Below are 22,140 nucleotides of genomic sequence, written 5' to 3' on the forward strand. Positions count from 1 at the left end.
AACCCTAACCCCAACTCTAGCACTAACCCTAACGTTAGCCTCAACCCTAACTTTAGCCTCAACCATAACCCTAACTTTAGCCCCAACCCTAACCCTAACTTTAGCCTCAACCCTAATTTTAGCCCCAACCCTTACCCTAACTTTAGCCCCAACCCAATCCCTAAATTTAGCTCCAACCCTAACCCTAATTTTAGCCCAACTCAATTTAGCCCAACTCTAACCCTAATGGGAAAATGGAAATAAATTTTAAAAAATTGCGGTCGCCGTTATACCATTAGTAACGGCTATTGCAATACCGGAGTCGGTAAGAACCAACCGGAATTATTTTCTCTGGGGTCTCGGCTACCCCTGGCAGCTGAGACCTGGAGAAATTCCGCCACAAGGGGGTGCTATAACATTAAACCTCAGCGCTGATAAAAAGCGGCGCTATGGTTTAAGTACCGTTAACTGCCGCCGTTAAAAGGCATATCGGCGGTCATTAAGGGGTTAAATGTAACTTTCATCATTCTCCCTTGCTTGCGCCAATCTCCGGCAGAGCAAGGGAGAATGATGAGAGCCGTGTTCAGCACCTGGCGCTGGGAAACAGCTATTACTGCAACGCTTCTTCCCTGGCGCCCGTCTGTGTGGTACTGATGCGGCACACGCATGTCACACGTGTGCCGCAAGTATTACACACAGACACTTACATCTCTGGTACCAGAAATATCAGGACGTGTGAAAGAGGCTTTATAGCAGGTTTTTATGTTTGGCTGCTGTCACACACTAAAAGACGCTTTTTATTGCAACAAAGTTTTTGCATCACCACATTTTGAGAGCTATCATTTTTCCATATTTTGGCCCACAGAGTCATCTGAGGTCTTGTTTTTTGCGGGAGGAGCTGATGTTATTATTCGTATAATTTTCAGTCACATAACATTTTGATCACTTTCTATTCAGATTTTTGGGAGACAGAATGAGCAAAAAAAAGCAAATCATGAATTTCTTTTTGGGGGGGCGTTTATACCGTTCCATGTGTGGTAAAATAGATAAAGCAGTTTTATTCTTCAGGTCAGTACTATTACAGCGATACCTCATTTATATTTTTTTTACATTTTGGCGCTTTTATATAATAAAAACTATTTTATAGAAAAAATAATTGTTTTTGCATCACTTTATTCTGACAGCTATAATTTTTTTAGTTTTTCGCTGATGACGCTGAATGGTGGCTCGTTTTTGGTGGGACAAGATGACATTTTCAGCAGTACCATGTTTATTTATATCGGTCTTTTTGATTGTGTGTTATTCCACTTTTTGTTCGGCGGTATGATGATAAAGCGTTGTTTTTTGCCTTTTTTTTATGGTGTTCACTATAGGGGTTAACTAGTGGGACAGTTTTATAGGTCGGGTCATTACGGACACGGCGATACCAAATATGTGTACTTTTATTGTTTAGATTTTTTTTCATTCAAATATTTATTTAGTGATAGAATAAATATTGATTTTTTTTATTTTTGTATTCTTTTTTTTAAATATTTTTACAATTATTATTATTATTTTTATTACTTTATTCTTACTTATCCACTTTGTCCCACAATGTGACAATCATTTTTTGCAGGCTGATCGCTTCTATAACATGCAGTTGAAGCAGCATTTGCATGCTATAGAAGCTGTCAGTGCTGCACTTACTGCACGCTGACCTGAGAGACTTCCTGACATACAGTACGCATGACAGGAAGTTTCTCAGCTCTCCGGAGGCCCGGATATTGTCATGACGACATTGGGTCTCCATGGCAGCGATCGGGACCCCGCGTCACGCCGCGGGGTCTCCGATCCAAAGGCAGAGGGGCTGTCAGCCCTCTGCCTGCTCACGGAATGCTGCAACTATGTTCGATCGCAGCATTCCAGGAGTTAAAGTGTCGGGAGCGTTTTGTGACCGCTTCTGGCACTCAGTGCCAGGTGTCAGCTGTGAGAATCAGCTGACACCCGGCCGGGCATCCCCCGTGTGCGCGGCCGATCGCGATGACGTACTATTCCGTCCATGGGAATTAAGGCCCAGGTCACATGGACGGAATAGTACATCTGATGGCAGAAAGGCGTTCAAGTGTGTGTGAATGCAGGCTTTCTCTGTCGCTAATCTTACCTGTGCTCTCTGTGAAATATATAGAATTACATTTTATACTTTCATTTTCGATTATTTTATTTTTAGTGTATAGAGGTATGGGCATATGACATTTGTAGTGGATAGAGCATGTAAATGACTTAAAGTCTACCTGTCCTCCTAAAGAGAATGTGTGAACAGGTTTTTGCTACCTCATCTACAGCATGATGTAGGCAAAGAGACTCCAAACCCCACGAGGTATCACTTAGTTTACTGGATGCAGCGGTTTTGACACAAGTAGAGTTTTTAGATTTAGCAACGCAGCAGAGCGGAAAAAGCTAGCCCCAACCACACCCGACGCTCTGTCTACATAGCTATAGACAGTGAGCTGCTTATCACAGGAGGGGGTGGAGTCAGACCAGGAGACTGCTGTTTCCCAGGAAAGCTCGTGGTGCTAAACCAATCATTGCAAAAAAAACAACAGGAATAATCTTGATAAGAGAGGCAAAACTGAATTCACTGCTACCCCTATAGCATGCTGTCACACGAAAATACGCTATTAACCTGCAGATGTGGGGTTAATCTGCAAGTTAATAGTGTTCTGGTACAATGCAGCAGCAGAGAGGAAATTAACTTTATTCAGTCACCGCTGTGTATGGGGAGCGGTAGCTTTAACCACGCCCCCCGACACTGACTGAAAACCAACCGTAATGCAGAGCCGCTGCCAGTCAGCCTTTTATACACAGAGTGGTGACTGAACACTCGCGGCTATTGTCAATTTCCTCCTGGCAGTGGGGCTGTTATAGCAGGATCCAATTTATCTTGCTCGCCTCCATTTTGTGTAAGTGTTACTAAAGGTCATATAAACAAGTTGTTATTCGCTATTCTTCATACCGCTGATATTGCTGATATTGGACTAATTGTAGCAGAGCATGGAGGATGAAATGTCCTTGGAAGATAACAAATAATGTTTTGCATAGAAAAATATGTTTGCGAAACCATAGGAAGACAAGGGAGTGAAACACTCCGACGCTTAGCCCATATATGGAGAATCCGCCTCCGACATAAGAATGCATAAAAAGTGTGTGCAAGCTTAATAAACTAGAGATACTTTGGACGCATGCCAGGTGTATTGTGTCTTGTCTCTCCGTCGCCATTATCTCTAAGGTGGATTCATCAGAGAACAGGTTGAGACCTGCGACAACAGGGCTCTCAGAACGCTATTAGCCTGCAGATTAACCGCCTTATCTGCAGGTTAAGGCCATGTGCCCACGTTGCAGAAATGCTGCGGAAATGTCCACAGCATTTCTGCAACTCCCTGCCGCAGGTAAAACGCATGCGGAATTCGCATGCGTTTTCTTGCAAAACCCAAGCATTTTGCAAGCGTTTTTAGCTTGCAGAATGCTTGCGTTTTCCAAGCGATTTGAAGCATCGCTTGGAAAAGTGATTGACAGGTTGGTCACACTTGTCAAAAATAGTACTTGACAAGTGTGACCAACTTTTTACTATTGATGCTGCCTCTGCAGCATCAATAGTAAAATATAGAATGTTAAAAATAATTAAAAAAATAAAAATATGGTTATTCTCACCTTCCAACTGCTCCCGATCTCCTCAGCGGCGCTCTCAGTACGTTCCGTTCCCAAGGATGCTTTGCGCAAAGGACCTTTGTGACATCACGGTCGCGTGACCGCAACGTCATCTCAGGTGATTCGCGCAATGCATCCTTGGGAACTGAAACCGCCGCGTGCACCGCTGAGAGGCGGGAGAACTCCGAGCACCATCAGAAGGTAAGTATATCCCTATTTTTTATTTTAATTCTTTTTTTTTACATGAATATGGATCCCAGGGCCTGAAGGAAAGTCTCCTCTCCTCCAGACACTGCGTACCATCGGCACATGAAGCGCTCACCTTACTCATGGTGGACATAGCCACATGCGTAAAGTGAGCGTTTCATTGCAATCCTATGGCTGCGGAATAGCCACAATTCTGCAGACATAATGAACATGCTGCAGATTTTACCGCTATGCGATTCCACAGCAGGAAAATCCGCAGCATGGGCAGAGCAACTGCGGAATCCCAGAGGATTGCATGGGAATGTGATTTTTAAGCGCTTTTATTTTTTTTTTCCGCTGCAGCAAAAAACGCAGCAGAAGCGCATAAAAACGCAACGTGGGAACACAGCCTAAGGCCGGCTTCACACGTCAGTGGATCCGGTACGTAAGGTGACAGTTTCCTCACGTACCGGAGACACTGACTCACGTAGACACATTGAAATCAATGTGTCTCTGCACATGTCAGCATGTTTTCACGGACCATGTGTCCGTGTGCAAAACACGGAGACATGTCAGTGTTCGTGGGAGCGCACGGATTACACGGACCCATTAAAGTCAATGGGTCCGTGTAAAAAACGTACCGCACACAAACGCTGTCCGTGTGCAGTCCGTGTGCCGTGCAGGAGACAGTAACCGCTGTCCCCCCCACGTGGTGCTGAAGCCGCCATTCATATCTTCTGTCCAGCAGCGCTTGCTGGAGAGAAGATATGAAAAAATCCTTTTTTTTTTCATGTTGAAAATAAAGATCTTTGTCCCCACCCCCCTCCCATCCCCTGTGCGCCCGCCCGCTGTTAATAAAATACTCACCCGGCTCCCTCGCAGCATCCTGTCCTCGCCGCACCTTCTCCTGTATGAGCGGTCACGTGGGGCCGCCGATTACAGTCATGAATATGCGGCTTCACCTCCCAAAGTGACAGTGCAGGCTACTCATTCAAAACAATGAATGAGTGGGCGCCCCCAGGAGGAAGCAGTCGCGAAACGCGCATCGGGGTAGCACAGGTATAGCGTGCCACGCGGTAGGACATTGGGGAATACCACTTTAGATTCAAGTATGCGGTATCCATGGGGTGAATGAATATGCAATATCGCAGGACTTATATTGTCTAATGGGCATTAGACTTTGGATCCGTAGCGGTGGAATCAGACGTGTGTTCAGGTGATTTCATCAACGTGCAGTTGCATCTTTTTGTAACATTGTTTTGAATGAGTAGCCTGCACTGTCACTCTGAATTTCTTGCTAATGTGAGGCATATGAAAGGTGAATCACTATGCAGAGTCTGGCGGTTTTCTAATCAGCAATAGATTGTGGTCCCATTTGTTGCGGTTTGATGATATAATGGTATGAGGCATAGTGAATTTTTGATCGGGTGAACTTATTTGTAATTTTCATGCGGTTATATATAGTTTACCAAAGAGGAATGTGCACTGTCACTTTAAAATATTAGGATGCTCTTACCATAGGAGTTGTTTCTATGATCAATGGGTCCTAGGAATATTCGTGGTTTCTGCTGCATAATGGGGAATAGAGCTGTGTAACCTTACTTGGATATCTACATGTTCTTTCGCTTACCTTATTTGCATAACTTGTTCTGGTTTTGAGGCACTAATTTAAAATTGTGTGTATTTTTATGTGTCAATAAAGTTGTATTTTTTAATCAAGCAAAAAAACACTTCTTGACTAAGTGCAGTTTAATAGTGTAGTCAGTATGTTTAAATGAAAAAATGCAAATAGCCAAATTTATTTAACAGGTGCAGCAGAAATGCTGCAGAAAATCTTCAACATCAAAAAACTAACAAAAAACTTGTGGGAACGTAGCCTAGCTCTAATCGCAGCCATAACCTAACTCTATTCCTAATCCTAATCCTATCTCCTACCCTAACCCTAGCAATTCTCTAATCGTAGTCCGAACTGTAGCTAAGAATTGAAAAAGGAAGTACAAAATTAAAGTTTATTTTAACATTAGTGATTGTTTTATGTTTTTTTTTTCAGGACAGCTCTCCCAGTAGTTCTCCGTATCTTCTCACAAAATACCAAGTGAAAGGAGAGGCAGGGAGCTGTATAAGAGCACAACTCAGCCTTTGGCATCTCAGTCACTGCATGTGCAGAGTGCATCAGTTGAGATGGGTTTTCACAGGCTGCTGCTCTCTTCCTCAGCAGCCACAGTCCATCCGACGAGCATTCAACGCACATCAATACACTGCAGTGAGGAAATTGGCACCATCCATAGAATTTGGTGCTTAGGTCAACCATTCTTTTGACCGCCTCCACACTATGCCAATGACTATAAATGCTGAAAATTCCTTTTCCTTTCCCAGGATGCCTTGAGGCTATCATTATCCAATTTTTTGTCTGCCTCAACGAAAAGCCTGCCCCTCTCTACTATGGCTGGGTGCGCCTTGAAAGACCGGAGAGCAGGAGCAGAGACACAAAGACCCTTCCCTACGTCCTGTAATCCATCTCAGAGTCTTAACTTCTAGAGATAGTCTGTAACAGCTAGTTAGACAGAAGCGACACATCCAGCGCCTTGCTCCTTGGAGTACTCTTTGGGGGATAGAAAACATAATTGATAAATAAACAGATCTGCAGATTGCTTATTAAGAATATTATCTCTCAAAGGAGAAATTTTTTTTAAGTACTGTGATTATTTCAAATTATTTTTTTCATAAAAAAAATGACAATAGGACATTTTAAAACTACTATTTTTGTATTCATTTTTGTATATCTTTTTACACTGTTTAGACTGGCCAATGATTGGCATGGATTGCATAATGGCAAAATAATGCACCAATAATTGGCCAGAAAAAAATAAAGGAAAAGGAACAGATAAATTTATCAATTGATTTTTGTAATTTATGTTTATACATTGTTCGACCGTAAAAGCAGAGTAAATACAGTAAACATTTTCCAACATTTCTTAGGGTATACAAAAAAAACAAAACAAACAACCTAAAATTTCAACGTAAACTTACACTGTGCAATGTACGGCTGTGTATCTGGTAGTTGTGTCGGTCTTGGAACAGGTACAGGAGGACGATTTTTTGCTACTGCTGAGGATTGTTCTGTATCACAGACTATCTCATAAAGTGAACTTCCAACACATGTGTCATATACACCTTCATAATTGATATCATAATAGCCGGCTGTGCTGCTTCCTGGATAGAATTAATTTAAAAAAAAATTAAAAACCTTCATTAAAGGGGTTTTCTAAAGAAGAAAGTATATTTTAATTAAATTTCTTGGAATAATAATAATTTCCACAATTGGATGTGTTTAAAAAAATGTTCCTGTGCTGAGAAAATCTTATAATAATAATTTTATTTATATGGCGCCACATATTCCGCAGCGCTTTACAAATTATAGAGGGGATTTGTACAGACAATAGACATTACAGCATAACAAAAATCACAGTTCAAAATACATACCAAGAGTAGTGAGGGCCCTGTTCGCAAGCTTACAAACTATGAGGAAAAGGGGAGACACGAGAGGTGGATGGTGACAATTGCTTTTGTTGTTCGGACCAGCCATAGTGTAAGGCTCAGGTGTTCATGTAAAGCTGCATGAACCAGTTAACTGCCTAAGTATGTAGCAGTACAGACACAGAGGGCTATTAAATGCATAAAGTGTATGAGAACATGATGTGAGGAACCTGATTATGGTTTAAGTTTTTTGAATGGGCCACACAGGGATAGTTAGGTTAATGCGTTGAGGTGGTAGGTCAGTCTGAACAAATGCATTTTTAGGACACGCTTAAAACTGTGGGGATTAATAATATTAACCTGGGTAGTGCATTCCAAAGAATTGGCGAAGCACGTGAAAAGTTTTGGAGACGGGAGTGGGAGCTTCTGATTATTGAGGATGCTAACCTCAGGTCATTAGCAGAACGGAGAGCACAGGTAGGGTGGTAGGCTGAGACCAGGGAGGAGATGTAGGGTGGTGCTGAGCCATGGAGCGCTTTGTGGATGAGGGTAATAGTTTTGTACTGGATTCTGGAGTGGATGGGTAACCAGTGTAATGACTGGCACAAGGTAAAGGCATCACTATAACGATTGGTGAGTAATATAATCCTGGCAGCAGCATTCAGGAAAGATTGGAGAGGGGGGAGTTTCGTAAGAGGAAGGCCGATTAAGAGAGAGTTACAATAGTCCAGATGAGAATGAATATGAGGAACAGTAAGAGTTTTTGCAGAGTCGAAAGTAAGAAAAGTGAGAATTCTAGAAATGTTTTTGAGATGCAGATAAGAAGAGCGAGCCAGTGATCGGATGTGGGGGGTGAATGAAAGCTCGGAATCAAGTATGACCCCAAGGCAGCGGGCATGTTGCTTGGGAGTAATGTGCCCTGTTGTGTACTGTGTAATGGCTGTGTCTGAACGTACAGAGGAGGAAGCAAACGTGTTTAAAAACAGGCAGCATGTTTTATATCATAAATAGAGTCCGATGTGATCCCCTGCTGTCCTGTCTGTATATTCTCTTTTGCTTCCTCCTCTGTCCAGGAGATGTGGCATGTGCTGAATTTGTTCCTGCATAGTATAAGGCAGGGGTGGGGAACCTCAGGTCCCCGGACAGACTCTCAGGGACCGCATTCTTGGGCAGGGATTTTGATTGCCACAAGCTCATTAATTTCTTCTTGCTCTGTTAGCAAACACACACACACACACACACACACACACACACACACACACACACACACACGCAGAGTTCATTACTGAAGACTGAAGGGCATGCAATGACAGATTAATGGCCCATGGTAGAGAAAAGATTCCCCACCCCTGGTATAAGGTGTATTAGTGTGATACTGCTGTAACACTAGCCACTTATCTTTACTCTCATGCCAAGTATGTTAGGTTTCTGGGCATGATAGATGGACATAATTGCAAAGGGTTAGAATACTGGAATTTACTACAAATCAAAGCAACACTTGCATGTATGGGGACCTATGTCTTACCAAAGAGTCAGCCATAAGAACTAAAATAAAAAACACTGAAAGTTACATGCTGTGACATATACAGCAGGTGAAATAAGTATTGACCACGTCTCCAATTTTCTAAGTAAATATATTTTTAAAGATGATCTTGACATGAAATTCTCCCCAAATGTCGGTAACAATCCATCCAAAGAAAGCAAAACATAGATGTCCATAAATTACGTCATATGTAATAAATAGAAATGACACAGGGAATAAAGATAGGTGCAAAAAGGCCATGGAAAATCATGACACCAGCTGAAATCTATTAATAATTAGAAAGCAATCCTCTCACTTAGTGAAAAATAATATCAGCTGATTCAACTGATGGCCTATAAAAAGGTGTCTCATTACCAAGGTGTCACACCAGAAACATCTCATGATGGGTAAAACCAGTGAGCTGCCTCAAGACCTTCACAATTTTATTTAGGAAAACATACTGATGACATTGGTTATAAAAGAATTTCTTAACTACTGAAGGTTCAGTGAGCACTCTTGGGGCCATAAACCGGAAATGGACCAAAATCACACGTATGCAATGCAAGCGACTAGTTTCACCATACAGGAGATGTCTTGAAGGTGTGATCACCAACAAAGGCTTTCAGTAAGCATTTCATTTTGTCACGCAATGCCTTGGGACTATGGGTGCTAACAAGGTCCCTTGAACTAGGGGCACTCTATTCTATCCCAATCTTCTGGATAACTCCTGAAGTTGGAGACGCCAGGTTCATGTGACTTGGTATGCTCCTATATCAACCTTTATCTGTTCCCTTCCCCCACCCAGGGAGGTGGGAAACCGAAGTGTATAGGACAACATTGACCAGACAAGGGAAGATGGAAGATGGACAGGGATAAACGAAAATCAAAATTAATAGAAAATGCACTCACCAAACAACAGAGTGGAACACAGGGGAGTAAAAGGAAGGAGAAACCAAATAGGAGAGGATGAGCATGTGCACACAAACAAAACTCCAAGCAATAATCTCCTGAGCAAACTCCAACCATGAACTACACCTCCAACTCCAAACCAGGCAGTAAGAACTAACACTGGCAATTCCTAAGTGCCAGAATCGAGAATATATAGCAGAGGGGAGTATCAAACAATGAACAGCAGAGGCAATCCAGGTAGGAAAGCTCCAGGAGTCTCAACTGAACATATTAACCCATGCACTGTAAGCAAGGGAAAAAAATACACTGTTTTATAATATAGTGAAGTACTTCTAAGAGGAGTTTGTAAAACCAGACACCGCAATCGTCTGGCCCCCCTCTGTCGCAAAATCCCCTTGACACAATATTTTTTCCCTGTGTAATTTCTTATTATTACATATAACTTAATTTATGGACATCTATGGTTTGATCTCTTTGCCTATGTGGATTGGTTGGGTTGGTGCCGACATCTGGTGATAATTTCATGTTAATAGCACCTTTACAAATATATTTACTTAGAAAATTAGTGAGAATTTCAATACTTATTTTACCCATTGTAGCTCCCAGGGACACACTGGCCATCTGGCAATTCTGGCAAATGCCAGAAGGGCCTGTCTGGTCATGGGCTGCCTTGTCTGCTACATTGTTAACAGAATCTGTGTTCTCAAGACACTCATACTGTTAAGAGTTGTAAGAGAGCACAAAGTCACTGACTCAGTGACTTACCCCAGCAGGCCATGGGTATCATTAGAAATATTGGTCTTGTAGGAAATCTTGCTTTCCTCCATCCAGGGTAATATTAGTAATATATTCCCATCTGGTGCTTGGGGTCGGGGACAGCATGGGCCTGTGTGATTTCAAATGCCAGGGATGAATTTCAGCCCCAGTCCATACCTGGCTCCCCAAAATATATGAACTCCTAGCAGAAAAATGCTACCTGAAATTCTATATGATAAAGGGTTATTCCCATAGTTACAAGTTATCCTCAGTCTCTAACTGGGACACCCAAGAATCCCGAGAAAGGGACTCTGTAGAGCCTTGTCTTCTGAATGATGTGCATATTATTTCACATTACTGTTGATGTGAAAGTGGATAACATTACTTAAAAAGGTAAAAAGGTAAAAAAAAGTTAAACTTACCTTCTAGGATTCTGCGTAGCATTGAGTCTTTCTCATGAGGAGCTTGGCTATCTGATGATAGATCACCTTTTATTTGTGTCATATCCATATCTATAAAAGATTTAAAAGAACAATAATCAATGCACAAAAAAAATCTGTTATCCCTTCTTTTATTTTGTGGTCTTTTCCTCTCCTTTGATCCTATTTTGTCCCATACAGCAATTAAAAATAAGTCTGATATACAGTGTGTATATATAGCTCCACTTCTCAACATTGAAACTGAAACACAAAGAAGGAAAAGACGTGAAATTTATGGAAATCACAGGATGGAGAGACATGATAATGATATGCAGATGATGAAAAAAGAAACTAAATTTTAAAAACATCTCAATTTATTCAGTACAGAGTGTGTTAGCCATGTGCAGAAATCCCCGCACTTACACGCCTTAGCTACTGTCACTGTGGTTATTGATGGTGGTCAGAGGAACTTTCTGCTATACTGAATGAACTTTGGCAAATCATCAAGATCCGTTGCTGGCAGCTACCTGTGCAATTACCAAACAATGATGTCCCAGATGTGCTTGATGGGAGACAAGTCTGGAGATGCTGCAGGCCATGGTAGAATGTTTAGACCACGCAGACTGCTCACAGTAGCACAAGAAACATGCGGTCTGGTGTTGTTATGTTGAATAAAGGCTGTTTTGTTTCGATTTTGTCATCTTTTGCATATGACATGTCTATAAATTGTGTGATTTCCATAATTCAATGACTTTTCCTTTTTTGTGTTGCAATTTTAATGTTAAGGATTGTGTGTGTGTGTGTTAGGAGTCGAGTTTCCTCTGCTGCACAGGGGGAATCTCGATCCGTCTCCGCTGCGGTCTCCCATTCTCCTCCAGCCGCAGTGGAGTCTGCTCAGCAGGGACGTCGCTCCCAGTGTCTTGCTCTCACTCACTCTGTACAGAGAGTTACTGCTGCTTCTTCAGCTCCTGCCATTAAAGTCAGTGCTGGTCAGCGGCGAGCGGACTTCCCTGGGACTAAGTCCTTGTTTGCGCACACTGAGCATGCCCAGAGCAAGATCTCCCGTTGGAGATCGAGGGTCATGTGCTCTGGCTCTGCAGCGCATTCCATTGGTCCTCTTGGCAGGCCCTGGAAGGGCAAAGTTTCTGTGGCCACTTCCTGTCCTGCAATTATATAAACTGCGCATGACCGCACGGCCATGCGCTAGTGTACAATTGAATACGTGTGTTTGTTGTGAGTGCAAGTCGTTCATTAAATACCCCTACCCTATTGTATGACTGTTCGCGTATGGAGTATGGCTGCTATCTAGCGCCCGACAAATCACTCAACGTGTCACACACGTATCAGCGTCTATTGCTGTGACCGCCAGTGCGGCGCCACGCGCCAGTAGTGCGCTTCCTGACCCACGTCTGGGTGCTTAGTGGTGCCTGCCAGCACGGCACAGTTCGCACTTCGGTGCTCTAATTATAAGAGTTGCCTAACACACCCTGTTGCGGTGTTGTGTCAGCAAGTGGTCTAATCGGACTTCAATCCTAGTTGGGGTTAAGTTCGCTGACTGCTTGCTCACCTTCTATGTGCGGTACCGCGATCCTGTGACGCAACAGGATCGCTTCCTTCACGTTGGGTGAAGTTTAACCCACGCGATTATACTTATGAGTACCGCCATATAGTCCGTCATTACTCAGCAGCAGGTTCCATCTCTGCACGGTGGACCCCGGGCTACGAACGCACCGTACACTATCAGTCTTATTATTTGGTGCGTTCCGCTAGCCCTAACATTACACTAGCGCCAGGGTCTGGCTAGTGATGACGGACAAACAGCAATCCCTGCGGTATATACAGCAGCTGGAGGGTAGGTTGGCGGCTCGCGAGAGCGCAACCTCAGCTGTGGATGTTACCGCAGTTGCTGTACAGGCTGCCAGCGTGGCTGCAGCAACTTTGTCCATTGCCACCCCTGTTCCGACATTTTCTCGCCTCCCGCTGCCAGAAAAATTTTCTGGTAATTGCAAATTTTGTAGGGGATTCGTGAGTCAGTGCTCTATTCATCTCGAGCTTCTGGCTGCACGTTTCCCCACAGAGCGGGCTAAGGTGGGATTTATTGTGTCTCTATTGTCGGACAGGGCGTTGGAATGGGCTACGCCGCTGTGGGAGCGTGGCGATCATGTGGTGCAGAGTGCTCCTCTGTTTTTGAGCACTTTAAAACAGGTCTTTTTAGGACCTCAAGTCACCCATGACACTGCGCTCCAACTGCTGGCATTAACTCAGGGTGAGTCCTTGGTCAGTCATTATGCCGTCCAATTCCGCACTTTAGCATCTGAGCTGGAATGGTCGGATAAAGCTCTTATCCCCATATTTTGGAGGGGCTTGGCTGACCATGTAAAGGACGCTCTGGCCACTAGGGAGATTACTGCCACACTGGAGGAGTTAATAACAGTCTCCACTCGAATTGACCTCCGTTTTAACGAGCAGAGGTTAGAGCGAGCCCAGTGTAGGCAGAGGTTTCGGCTGGCTCCTACTTTCGCCAAACCTCTGGAATCTCCGGTCCTGGTTCCTGAGTCACATGAGGCCAGGGAAGTGTCACAAGCGGGACCTAAGTCCCGGACCGCTTGTGCACTCAGGGTCTGTCATGTTTGCCAGCAGTCTGGACATTTAGCCACCAGATGTCCTCAGCGGTCGAGGAAACGTCAGCGTCTAGTGGTTGTAGGTGGAGGTACACTAGACACGGCGACGTTTGCCTCTAAATTGTCCTTTAAGGGGACAATTACTATAGGCTCATTCTCCCACTCGGTAGAGCTCTGCGTGGATTCTGGGGCGGAGGGCAATTTTATGTCTTCTGCCTTCGCCCAACGCCACGCAATACCTCTGGTTATGCTAGCTCAACCTGTAACGGTACGAGTGGTGAATGGGTCGACTCTGCCCTCACAGATAACTCACCAGACCATCCCTTTTACTCTGTCCACGTCGCCATCTCATCAGGAGATTATTTCTCTGCTCGTCATTCCAGAGGGAATTGATGAAGTCCTGTTGGGAATACCTTGGCTACGGTACCACTCTCCTCATATCGAGTGGTCCTCAGGCAGAATTCTGGGATGGGGTGAATCTTGTGGGGGTAGGTGTCAGAGGGAGTGCGTTCAGGTAGCTACAACTGAGGTACCCGCAGATCTTTCCTCTCTCCCCAAGCAGTATTGGTCGTATGCAGACGTATTCTCCAAAAAGGCGGCGGAGACCCTTCCGCCCCATCGCCCCTATGACTGTCCTATTGACCTCTTGCCTGGTGCTGAGCCTCCCCGGGGTCGAGTCTATCCGCTATCTCTCCCGGAGACGGAGGCAATGTCACAGTACATCCAGGAAAATCTGGCAAGAGGGTTCATCAGGAAGTCAGTGTCACCTGCTGGGGCAGGGTTCTTCTTCGTGCAGAAGAAGAGTGGGGAATTGCGTCCATGCATAGACTACAGGGGTCTTAACGCCATCACCGTTAAGAATAAATACCCTTTGCCTTTGATATCTGAACTGTTCGATAGGCTTCGGGGAGCAAGGGTATTTACTAAATTAGATCTGCGGGGTGCTTACAACCTGATTCGCATCCGTGAGGGGGACGAATGGAAGACGGCTTTTAACACCAGGGATGGGCACTATGAATATCTGGTGATGCCCTTTGGGCTCTGTAATGCCCCAGCCGTTTTCCAAGACTTTGTGAACGATATCTTCCGCGATATGCTTTCCACCTCGGTCGTAGTCTATCTGGATGATATTCTCATCTACTCTCCAGATATTGACTCCCACCGGAGAGATGTTTGCAAAGTCTTCGACCTCCTACGGGCAAACTCCCTCTATGCCAAGTTGGAGAAGTGTATGTTTGAGCAGGAGTCCTTACCTTTCCTAGGCTACATCATCTCAGCCCAGGGATTGGCTATGGATCCTGCCAAACTACAGGCTGTGATGGACTGGCAGGAACCCCATTCTCTTAAAGCGGTGCAGCGCTTTATGGGGTTCATCAATTATTATCGCCAGTTCATCCCGCATTTCTCAACTTTGGTAGCTCCCTTGGTTGCCCTCACCAAGAAGGGGGCGAATCCCAAATTGTGGTCTGAGGAGGTCTCCAAGGCTTTTATCTCTATAAAGTCACACTTCGCTAGCGCTCCCATTCTTCATCGCCCCGATGTTGATAAGCCATTTATCATGGAGGTGGATGCCTCTTCTGTTGGTGCTGGAGCAGTCCTCTTCCAAAAGGATGCTCAAGGTCGGAAGCATCCTTGCTTCTTTTTCTCCAAGACCTTCGCACCAGCAGAGAGGAATTATTCCATCGGGGACAGGGAGTTGCTAGCCATGAAGTTGGCTTTCTCGGAGTGGAGACATCTCTTGGAGGGAGCACGTTTTCCCTTCCAAGTCTTCACAGATCACAAAAATTTGGTGTATCTGCAGACAGCTCAGCGATTGAATTCTCGCCAGGCCAGATGGTCCTTGTTCTTCTCCCGGTTTCATTTCACCCTCCATTTCCTTTCTGGGGAGAAGAACATTCGGGCCGACGCTCTCTCTTGCTCCGTTGTGTCATCTGCGGAGGAGGAGGAGGAGCCTCGGCTTATTGTCCCCACCGAGAGTTTGAGAACCGTGGCCCCGGTTTCGCTGGAGTCTGTGCCCCCGGGCAAGACTTTTGTTCCATCTAGTTTGCGACCGGAGGTTCTCTCTTGGGCGCACTCGTCCAGGGTGGGTGGACATTTTGGTACTAAAAGGACATCAGAGTTACTGGCGAAGACATACTGGTGGCCGCATATGGCTCGTGATGTCGCGGAGTACGTTCGGGCGTGTGTCTCTTGCGCCAGGAACAAGACTCCTCAGCAACGGCCAGCTGGGTTGCTTTATCCTCTGCCCGTGGCTGACAGGCCCTGGGAGATGGTCAGGATGGACTTTGTGGTTGGCTTACCCAAGTCTCGTAATTGCACCATTATCTGGGTGATCACCGATCATTTTTCCAAAATGGTGCATTTGTTGCCTCTTCCACGGCTACCATCTGCACGGGCGTTGGCTGTCTTGTTTATCAAGCATATCTTTCGCCTACACGGTATGCCAGACAAAATTGTTAGTGACCGGGGTCCCCAGTTTGCATCTCGATTCTGGAGGGAGCTATGTCGTCCACTCAGTATTGAGTTGAATCTCTCTTCGGCATATCATCCCGAGACGAATGGGTTGGTAGAAAGGGCCAACCAGACCTTGGTCACATATCTGCGACATTTTGTTTCTGCCAGACAGGATGACTGGGCATCCTTGCTACCGTGGGCAGAGTTTGCACTTAACAATGCCGTAGCCGACTCTACCGGTCAGACTCCATTCCTCTTAAATTACGGCCAGCATCCGCGTGTTCCTGTGCCCATTCCTGTGTCTTCCGCTGATCCCAGGGTGGCAGACTGGGCTGTGGAGGCACGGGACATTTGGGATCGCACGCAGGATGCCATTCGGGCCTCCAAGGAGAGAATGAGGTCCTCCGCCGATGTTCATTGGCGCCCGCTCCGACTTTTGCCCCTGGCGACTTGGTGTGGCTCTCCGCCCGTAACATCAGGCTGCGAGTTGAGTCCACTAAGTTTGCTCCTCGCTACTTGGGTCCCTTCAAGGTTCTCGAACAGGTTAATCCTGTGGTCTACCGCCTGGCTCTTCCTCCACGCTTGGGTATCACCGACACCTTTCATGTGTCCCTCTTGAAACCCGTATACATGTCCCGGTTTTCCGAGTCATCTGCCGGGACATCGGGTTCGTCTACTGACGATTACGAGGTGAACGCTATTTTGGGGTGCAAGGTGGTACGCGGCAAAAAGTTTTATTTGGTGGATTGGAAGGGTTATGGTCCAGAGGACAGGTCTTGGGAGCCTGCTGAAAACATTCGGGCCCCACAGCTCATTGCTGCCTTCGAGCGTAGCGAGGCCCAAGGAGGGGGGGCCCTAGGAGGGGGGGTAATGTTAGGAGTCGAGTTTCCTCTGCTGCACAGGGGGAATCTCGATCCGTCTCCGCTGTGGTCTCCCATTCTCCTCCAGCCGCAGTGGAGTCTGCTCAGCAGGGACGTCGCTCCCAGTGTCTTGCTCGCTCTCACTCTGTACAGAGAGTTACTGCTGCTTCTTCAGCTCCTGCCATTAAAGTCAGTGCTGGTCAGCGGTGAGCGGACTTCCCTGGGACTAAGTCCTTGTTTGCGCACACTGAGCATGCCCAGAGCAAGATCTCCCGTTGGAGATCGAGGGTCATGTGCTCTGGCTCTGCAGCGCATTCCATTGGTCCTCTTGGCAGGCCCTGGAAGGGCAAAGTTTCTGTGGCCACTTCCTGTCCTGCAATTATATAAACTGCGCATGACCGCACGGCCATGCGCTAGTGTACAATTGAATACGTGTGTTTGTTGTGAGTGCAAGTCGTTCATTAAATACCCCTACCCTATTGTATGACTGTTCGCGTATGGAGTATGGCTGCTATCTAGCGCCCGACAAATCACTCAACGTGTCACACACGTATCAGCGTCTATTGCTGTGACCGCCAGTGCGGCGCCACGCGCCAGTAGTGCGCTTCCTGACCCACGTCTGGGTGCTTAGTGGTGCCTGCCAGCATGGCACAGTTCGCACTTCGGTGCTCTAATTATAAGAGTTGCCTATCACACCCTGTTGCGGTGTTGTGTCAGCAAGTGGTCTAATCGGACTTCAATCCTAGTTGGGGTTAAGTTCGCTGACTGCTTGCTCGCCTTCTATGTGCGGTACCGCGATCCTGTGACGCAACAGGATCGCTTCCTTCACGTTGGGTGAAGTTTAACCCACGCGATTATACTTATGAGTACCGCCATATAGTCCGTCATTACTCAGCAGCAGGTTCCATCTCTGCACGGTGGACCCCGGGCTACGAACGCACCGTACACTATCAGTCTTATTATTTGGTGCGTTCCGCTAGCCCTAACAGTGTGTGTGTGTGTGTGTGTGTGTGTGTGTGTGTGTGTGTGTGTGTGTGTGTGTGTGTGTGTGTGAAAAAATGAAGGCAGCCAACCCTAATGCTGAGTTGCTGTCAGTCAGGACACGGTGGTATGGTTACAGCCATCACGCTCTATACACAGAGCGGTGACTGAGCTCGTGCCGCTGCCGCCCTGTGACTAAAACTCAAAAGCTACCATAAAGAATAAGGGGCTCTACATGCAGATGCCAGGCTTAAAATTGTTCCAGAAAATGAAGTATTTCTCTCAGAAATTGACTGCAATTACTAATGGTTTGTTATACACATGTTTATTATCTTTGTGTGCATTGGAACAACACACAAAAAAAACTGAAAGAAATAGGACATAATATCACACAAAACCACAAAAATGGGCTGGACAGAACTGTTGGCACCTCAACTTAATATTTAGTCGCACACCCTGTGAAATAAATACGGTAACTGAAATCAGTTGCTTCCTATAACCATCAACAAGCTTTTTAGGGTGCGTGTCCACTGTCCGGATTTATGACGCTTTGCACGGAGCGGAAAACCCGCTTCGCCCAAAGCGCTGCCCCCTTCTTAACACGCGGTGATTCTGGATGTGTTCATTGCACACATCCGGAATCTCCGCACCCTATGCTTAGGGCCCTGTGATTTACCTAGCGGCGACAGAGCGGCGCCGCAAGGTAAACAGACATGCTGCATTCTAAAAAGATGCGCTCCATGTCCGTAAACGTAGGGCCGCCGGGTGCGTGTTTGCACGCATAGTGGAGACGGGATTTCATAAAATCTCCTCCACTAAGCTGTAACATCGCTGCGGTTGTATGCTGTGTTCAATCCGCAGCTAATCCGGATGTAAACCGTCCGTGGACACATACCCTTACGCCTCTCAACTGGAATATTGGACAAAACTTGTTTTGCCATCTGCTTCAGGTCTCATATTTGAAGGATGTCTTCTACCAACAGAAATTTTAAAATCTGTCCACACATGTTCACCGATTTTTAGATGTAGACTCATTGCTGTCCACTGCAGAACTCTCCAGGGCTTTGTTTCCATCCATTTTTGGGTGCTTCTTGACGTATGTTTGGAGTCATTTTCCCGCTGGAAAACCCCTGACCTAGGACACAAACTCAGCATTCTGACACTACATTGCAACCCAAAATCATTTGGTAATCTTCAGATTTCAAGATGCCTTGAACACAGTTAAGGCTTCCAGAGCAGCAAAACAATCCCAAAACATCTTTGAACCTCCACCATATTTGACTGTAGGCAGCTTGTTAATTTCTTTGCAGGCCTCATTCTATTTTCGGTAAACAATAGAATGATGCACTTTACCACAAAGCTCTATCTTGGTCTCATCTGTTCACAAGATACTTTCTCAAAAAAATGTATATCTCTGCGTCAGCAGTGAGGACCTCCTGGGTCTCCAGCCATAGTGATTAATTTCATTCAAATATCGTTGAATATTTTACGCTGACATAGATGCACCCTGAAACTGCAGGGCAGCTTGGATTTCTTTGGAACTTGATAGGGGCTGCTTATCCACCGTCCAGACTATCTTGCGTTGCAACCTTTCATCAATTTTTCTCTGCCGCCCACATTCAGGAAGATTAAATACAGTGCCATGAGTTGTAAATTCTAGGTTATGTTGCACACTGTGGACAAAGGAACATCTCTGGAGATGGACTTGTAATCTTAAGATTGTTGATATTTTTTCAACAATTTGGTTCTCAAGTCCTCAGACAGTTCTCTTCTCTTTCAATTCTTTGTGCTTAGTGTGGAACACAGACACACAATGCAATGATTGAGTCAACTTCTCCTCTTTTTATCTGGTTTCAGGTGTGATTTTCATATTGCCCACACCTGTTACTTGCCACATGTGAGTATGAACAAGCATCACATGCTTGAAACAAAGTTGCATACCCACAGTTTTGGAAAGGTGCCAACAATTTTACCAGACCATTTTTGTGTGAAATCATGTCCAATTTGCCTTTCTTCCTGTTTTGTTGTGTTGCTTCATAACATACAAACGAAATAATGTGTATAATAAAACATGTATAATCAAAATTATTTTCTGGGAGAAATACTTAATGTTCCAGAACAATTTCAATGGCGCCAACACTTTTGGCTATATATAATATATATATAAAAAATATGTCATGATTAAAAAAATACCATAAAACATGAATAGTACATACGGTAAATTGATCATGATAATAATGTTCATCAATAATTAAGATGGATGACTCACTTACACAGTTGTATTCATAGTGCCCCATACATCGGCAAGTTCGGCGTTCTAAAGATTCCACTGCACATATCAATAATCTTACACTGACATACGTATGAGGTAAGAGCGATCCTGTGATCAATGCCCATGTGTGCACATGAACCAGAGAAAAGAAGTCCTAGGCACCATATTAATTAAGGAAAGCTACCCAGATACACATGTAAGCGCATGCATACTAAACAAGGGGGTCAGATAATAGGTGCCATGCTGGTAAAGAGAACTTAAAATGTCATAGAAAAATGCATAATGCATCTGTATAAGAACAACATATACTATGACAAATAGAGAAATGCCAAAATTAAGTATAGTAATAAAAAGATCTATTGAAAACTATAAAGAATGGATTTAAACAAGGTGAACTTACTTAATAGCTATTATATAGTCCAAAATATAGAATGAAGAGCTAGAATGAGGGATAAATGCACTCATCCCACTGACCCCAATACCAAATAGCCAAAGCCATGAATCTTGATAAAATCACCACAAAAAATTGGAGAAGACTCACCACAGACACCTAAAAATAGAATGAGGGCAATATGCAGTTATGGACATGATCCTTCACTTAGGATCTATAACGGGACTAACAGTTAACCAGAAATACCTGATACATAGCATAGGGTCATATGCCTCAATTTTAACAGAGAAATAAAGTAGAAAAATCTTTTTTTTCAGTTGTTCACTATCCAGTATAATCAATGTGTAAAATTTGTTCTGTTCAAATTTCTCTTGTTTATTTTATAGTGTACTCGTCTTGCACAAAAAAAACTCATTTTCTCCAGTCACCATATTCTGGGGCTTATAACTTCTTTATTTTTCCATAGACCGAGCTGTGAGGGGAGCTTGTCCTTTGTGGGAGAAACCATATTTTTTACTTATGCCACTTTTGGGTACAGCGTCAGACTGGAGCACCTTGGCTCACCAGAGAAAATCATTCTTGGGGCCCACTATGTAGGTACATAGAAATAAATACAAACCATTGATTGTGCTGTAAAACATGCTAATATCAGGGTATAATATAAGATAGTACACATCTTAATTATGTAGCCGGGGTTGGGGTAGCCCCCTTATAGAATATAATGCAGCCTTCATATAGTATGATGCAGCCCCCTCATAGAATATAGTGTAACCCCCCTCATAGTATATAATGTAGCCCCTTATTACACTCTCCACCACCTCCATCATTGTTCTCCCCCTCCACTCCCCATCATTGCCCTTTTCACCACCTCTGTCATTGCCTTCTCCCCATCACCGCTGTCATGATCCCAATGGCAAGGGATCACAAAAGGACAAGCAAAAATACAAAACAAGCTCTAGGGTGATGGAAACTGAGCTGACCGCGCTCCTAAACCTAACCACACAACTAACAGTAGCCGGGGAACGTGCCTACGATGATCCTAGACGTCTCGCTCCAGCCGAAGAACTAACTTCCCCTATAAGAAGAAATACAGACCTCACTTGCCTCCAGAGAAACACCCCACAGAAATAGCAGCCCCCACATGTAATAACGGTGAAATGAGAGGAAATCACAAACGTAGAGATGAAAACAGAATCAGCAAAAATGAGGCCCGCTAAAGCTAGATAGCAGAGGATACAAAAGTGAACTGCGCGGTCAGCGAAAAACCCTTCAAAAAACCATCCTGAAATTACTTGAACTCATGTGCCAACTCATGGAACATGAGGAGTAATTTCAGCCCACTAGAGCTACCAGCAGCAAGGATCACATAACTGCAAGCTGGACTAAGACAAAATGAAAACAAAACATAGAACCGGAAAATCAAAACTTAGCTTGTCCAGAAGATCACAGGCGAAGGGAGCAGAGGAAAACAGACACGCTGATTACATTGATAGCCGGCGAGGAAATGACAAGAAAGCCAGGTTAAATAGGAAACTCCCATATCCTGATAGAACAGGTGGACACCAGAGACTGCAGAAAACACAAGTCACCCAGTACCATCTGTAACCACCAGAGGGAGCCCAAAAACAG

General features: G+C 44.8%; 1 protein-coding gene across 1 annotated transcript in view; it reads right to left on the reverse strand.

The window, feature by feature from the left end:
• The window catches only part of PIK3AP1 (phosphoinositide-3-kinase adaptor protein 1), a 176,000-nt gene that overhangs the window by 74,315 nt on the left and 79,545 nt on the right, over nt 1-22,140 (reverse strand). The window contains exons 9-10 of the mRNA XM_069753376.1: nt 10,936-11,025; nt 6,880-7,062 (exon numbers count right to left, since the gene is read on the reverse strand). Coding sequence (XP_069609477.1) covers nt 6,880-7,062; nt 10,936-11,025 — 273 coding nt within the window. The remainder of the gene's footprint in view (nt 1-6,879; nt 7,063-10,935; nt 11,026-22,140) is intronic.

The sequence above is a fragment of the Ranitomeya imitator genome, chromosome 2 (assembly GCF_032444005.1).
Source record: "Ranitomeya imitator isolate aRanImi1 chromosome 2, aRanImi1.pri, whole genome shotgun sequence".
NCBI lineage: Eukaryota > Metazoa > Chordata > Amphibia > Anura > Dendrobatidae > Ranitomeya > Ranitomeya imitator.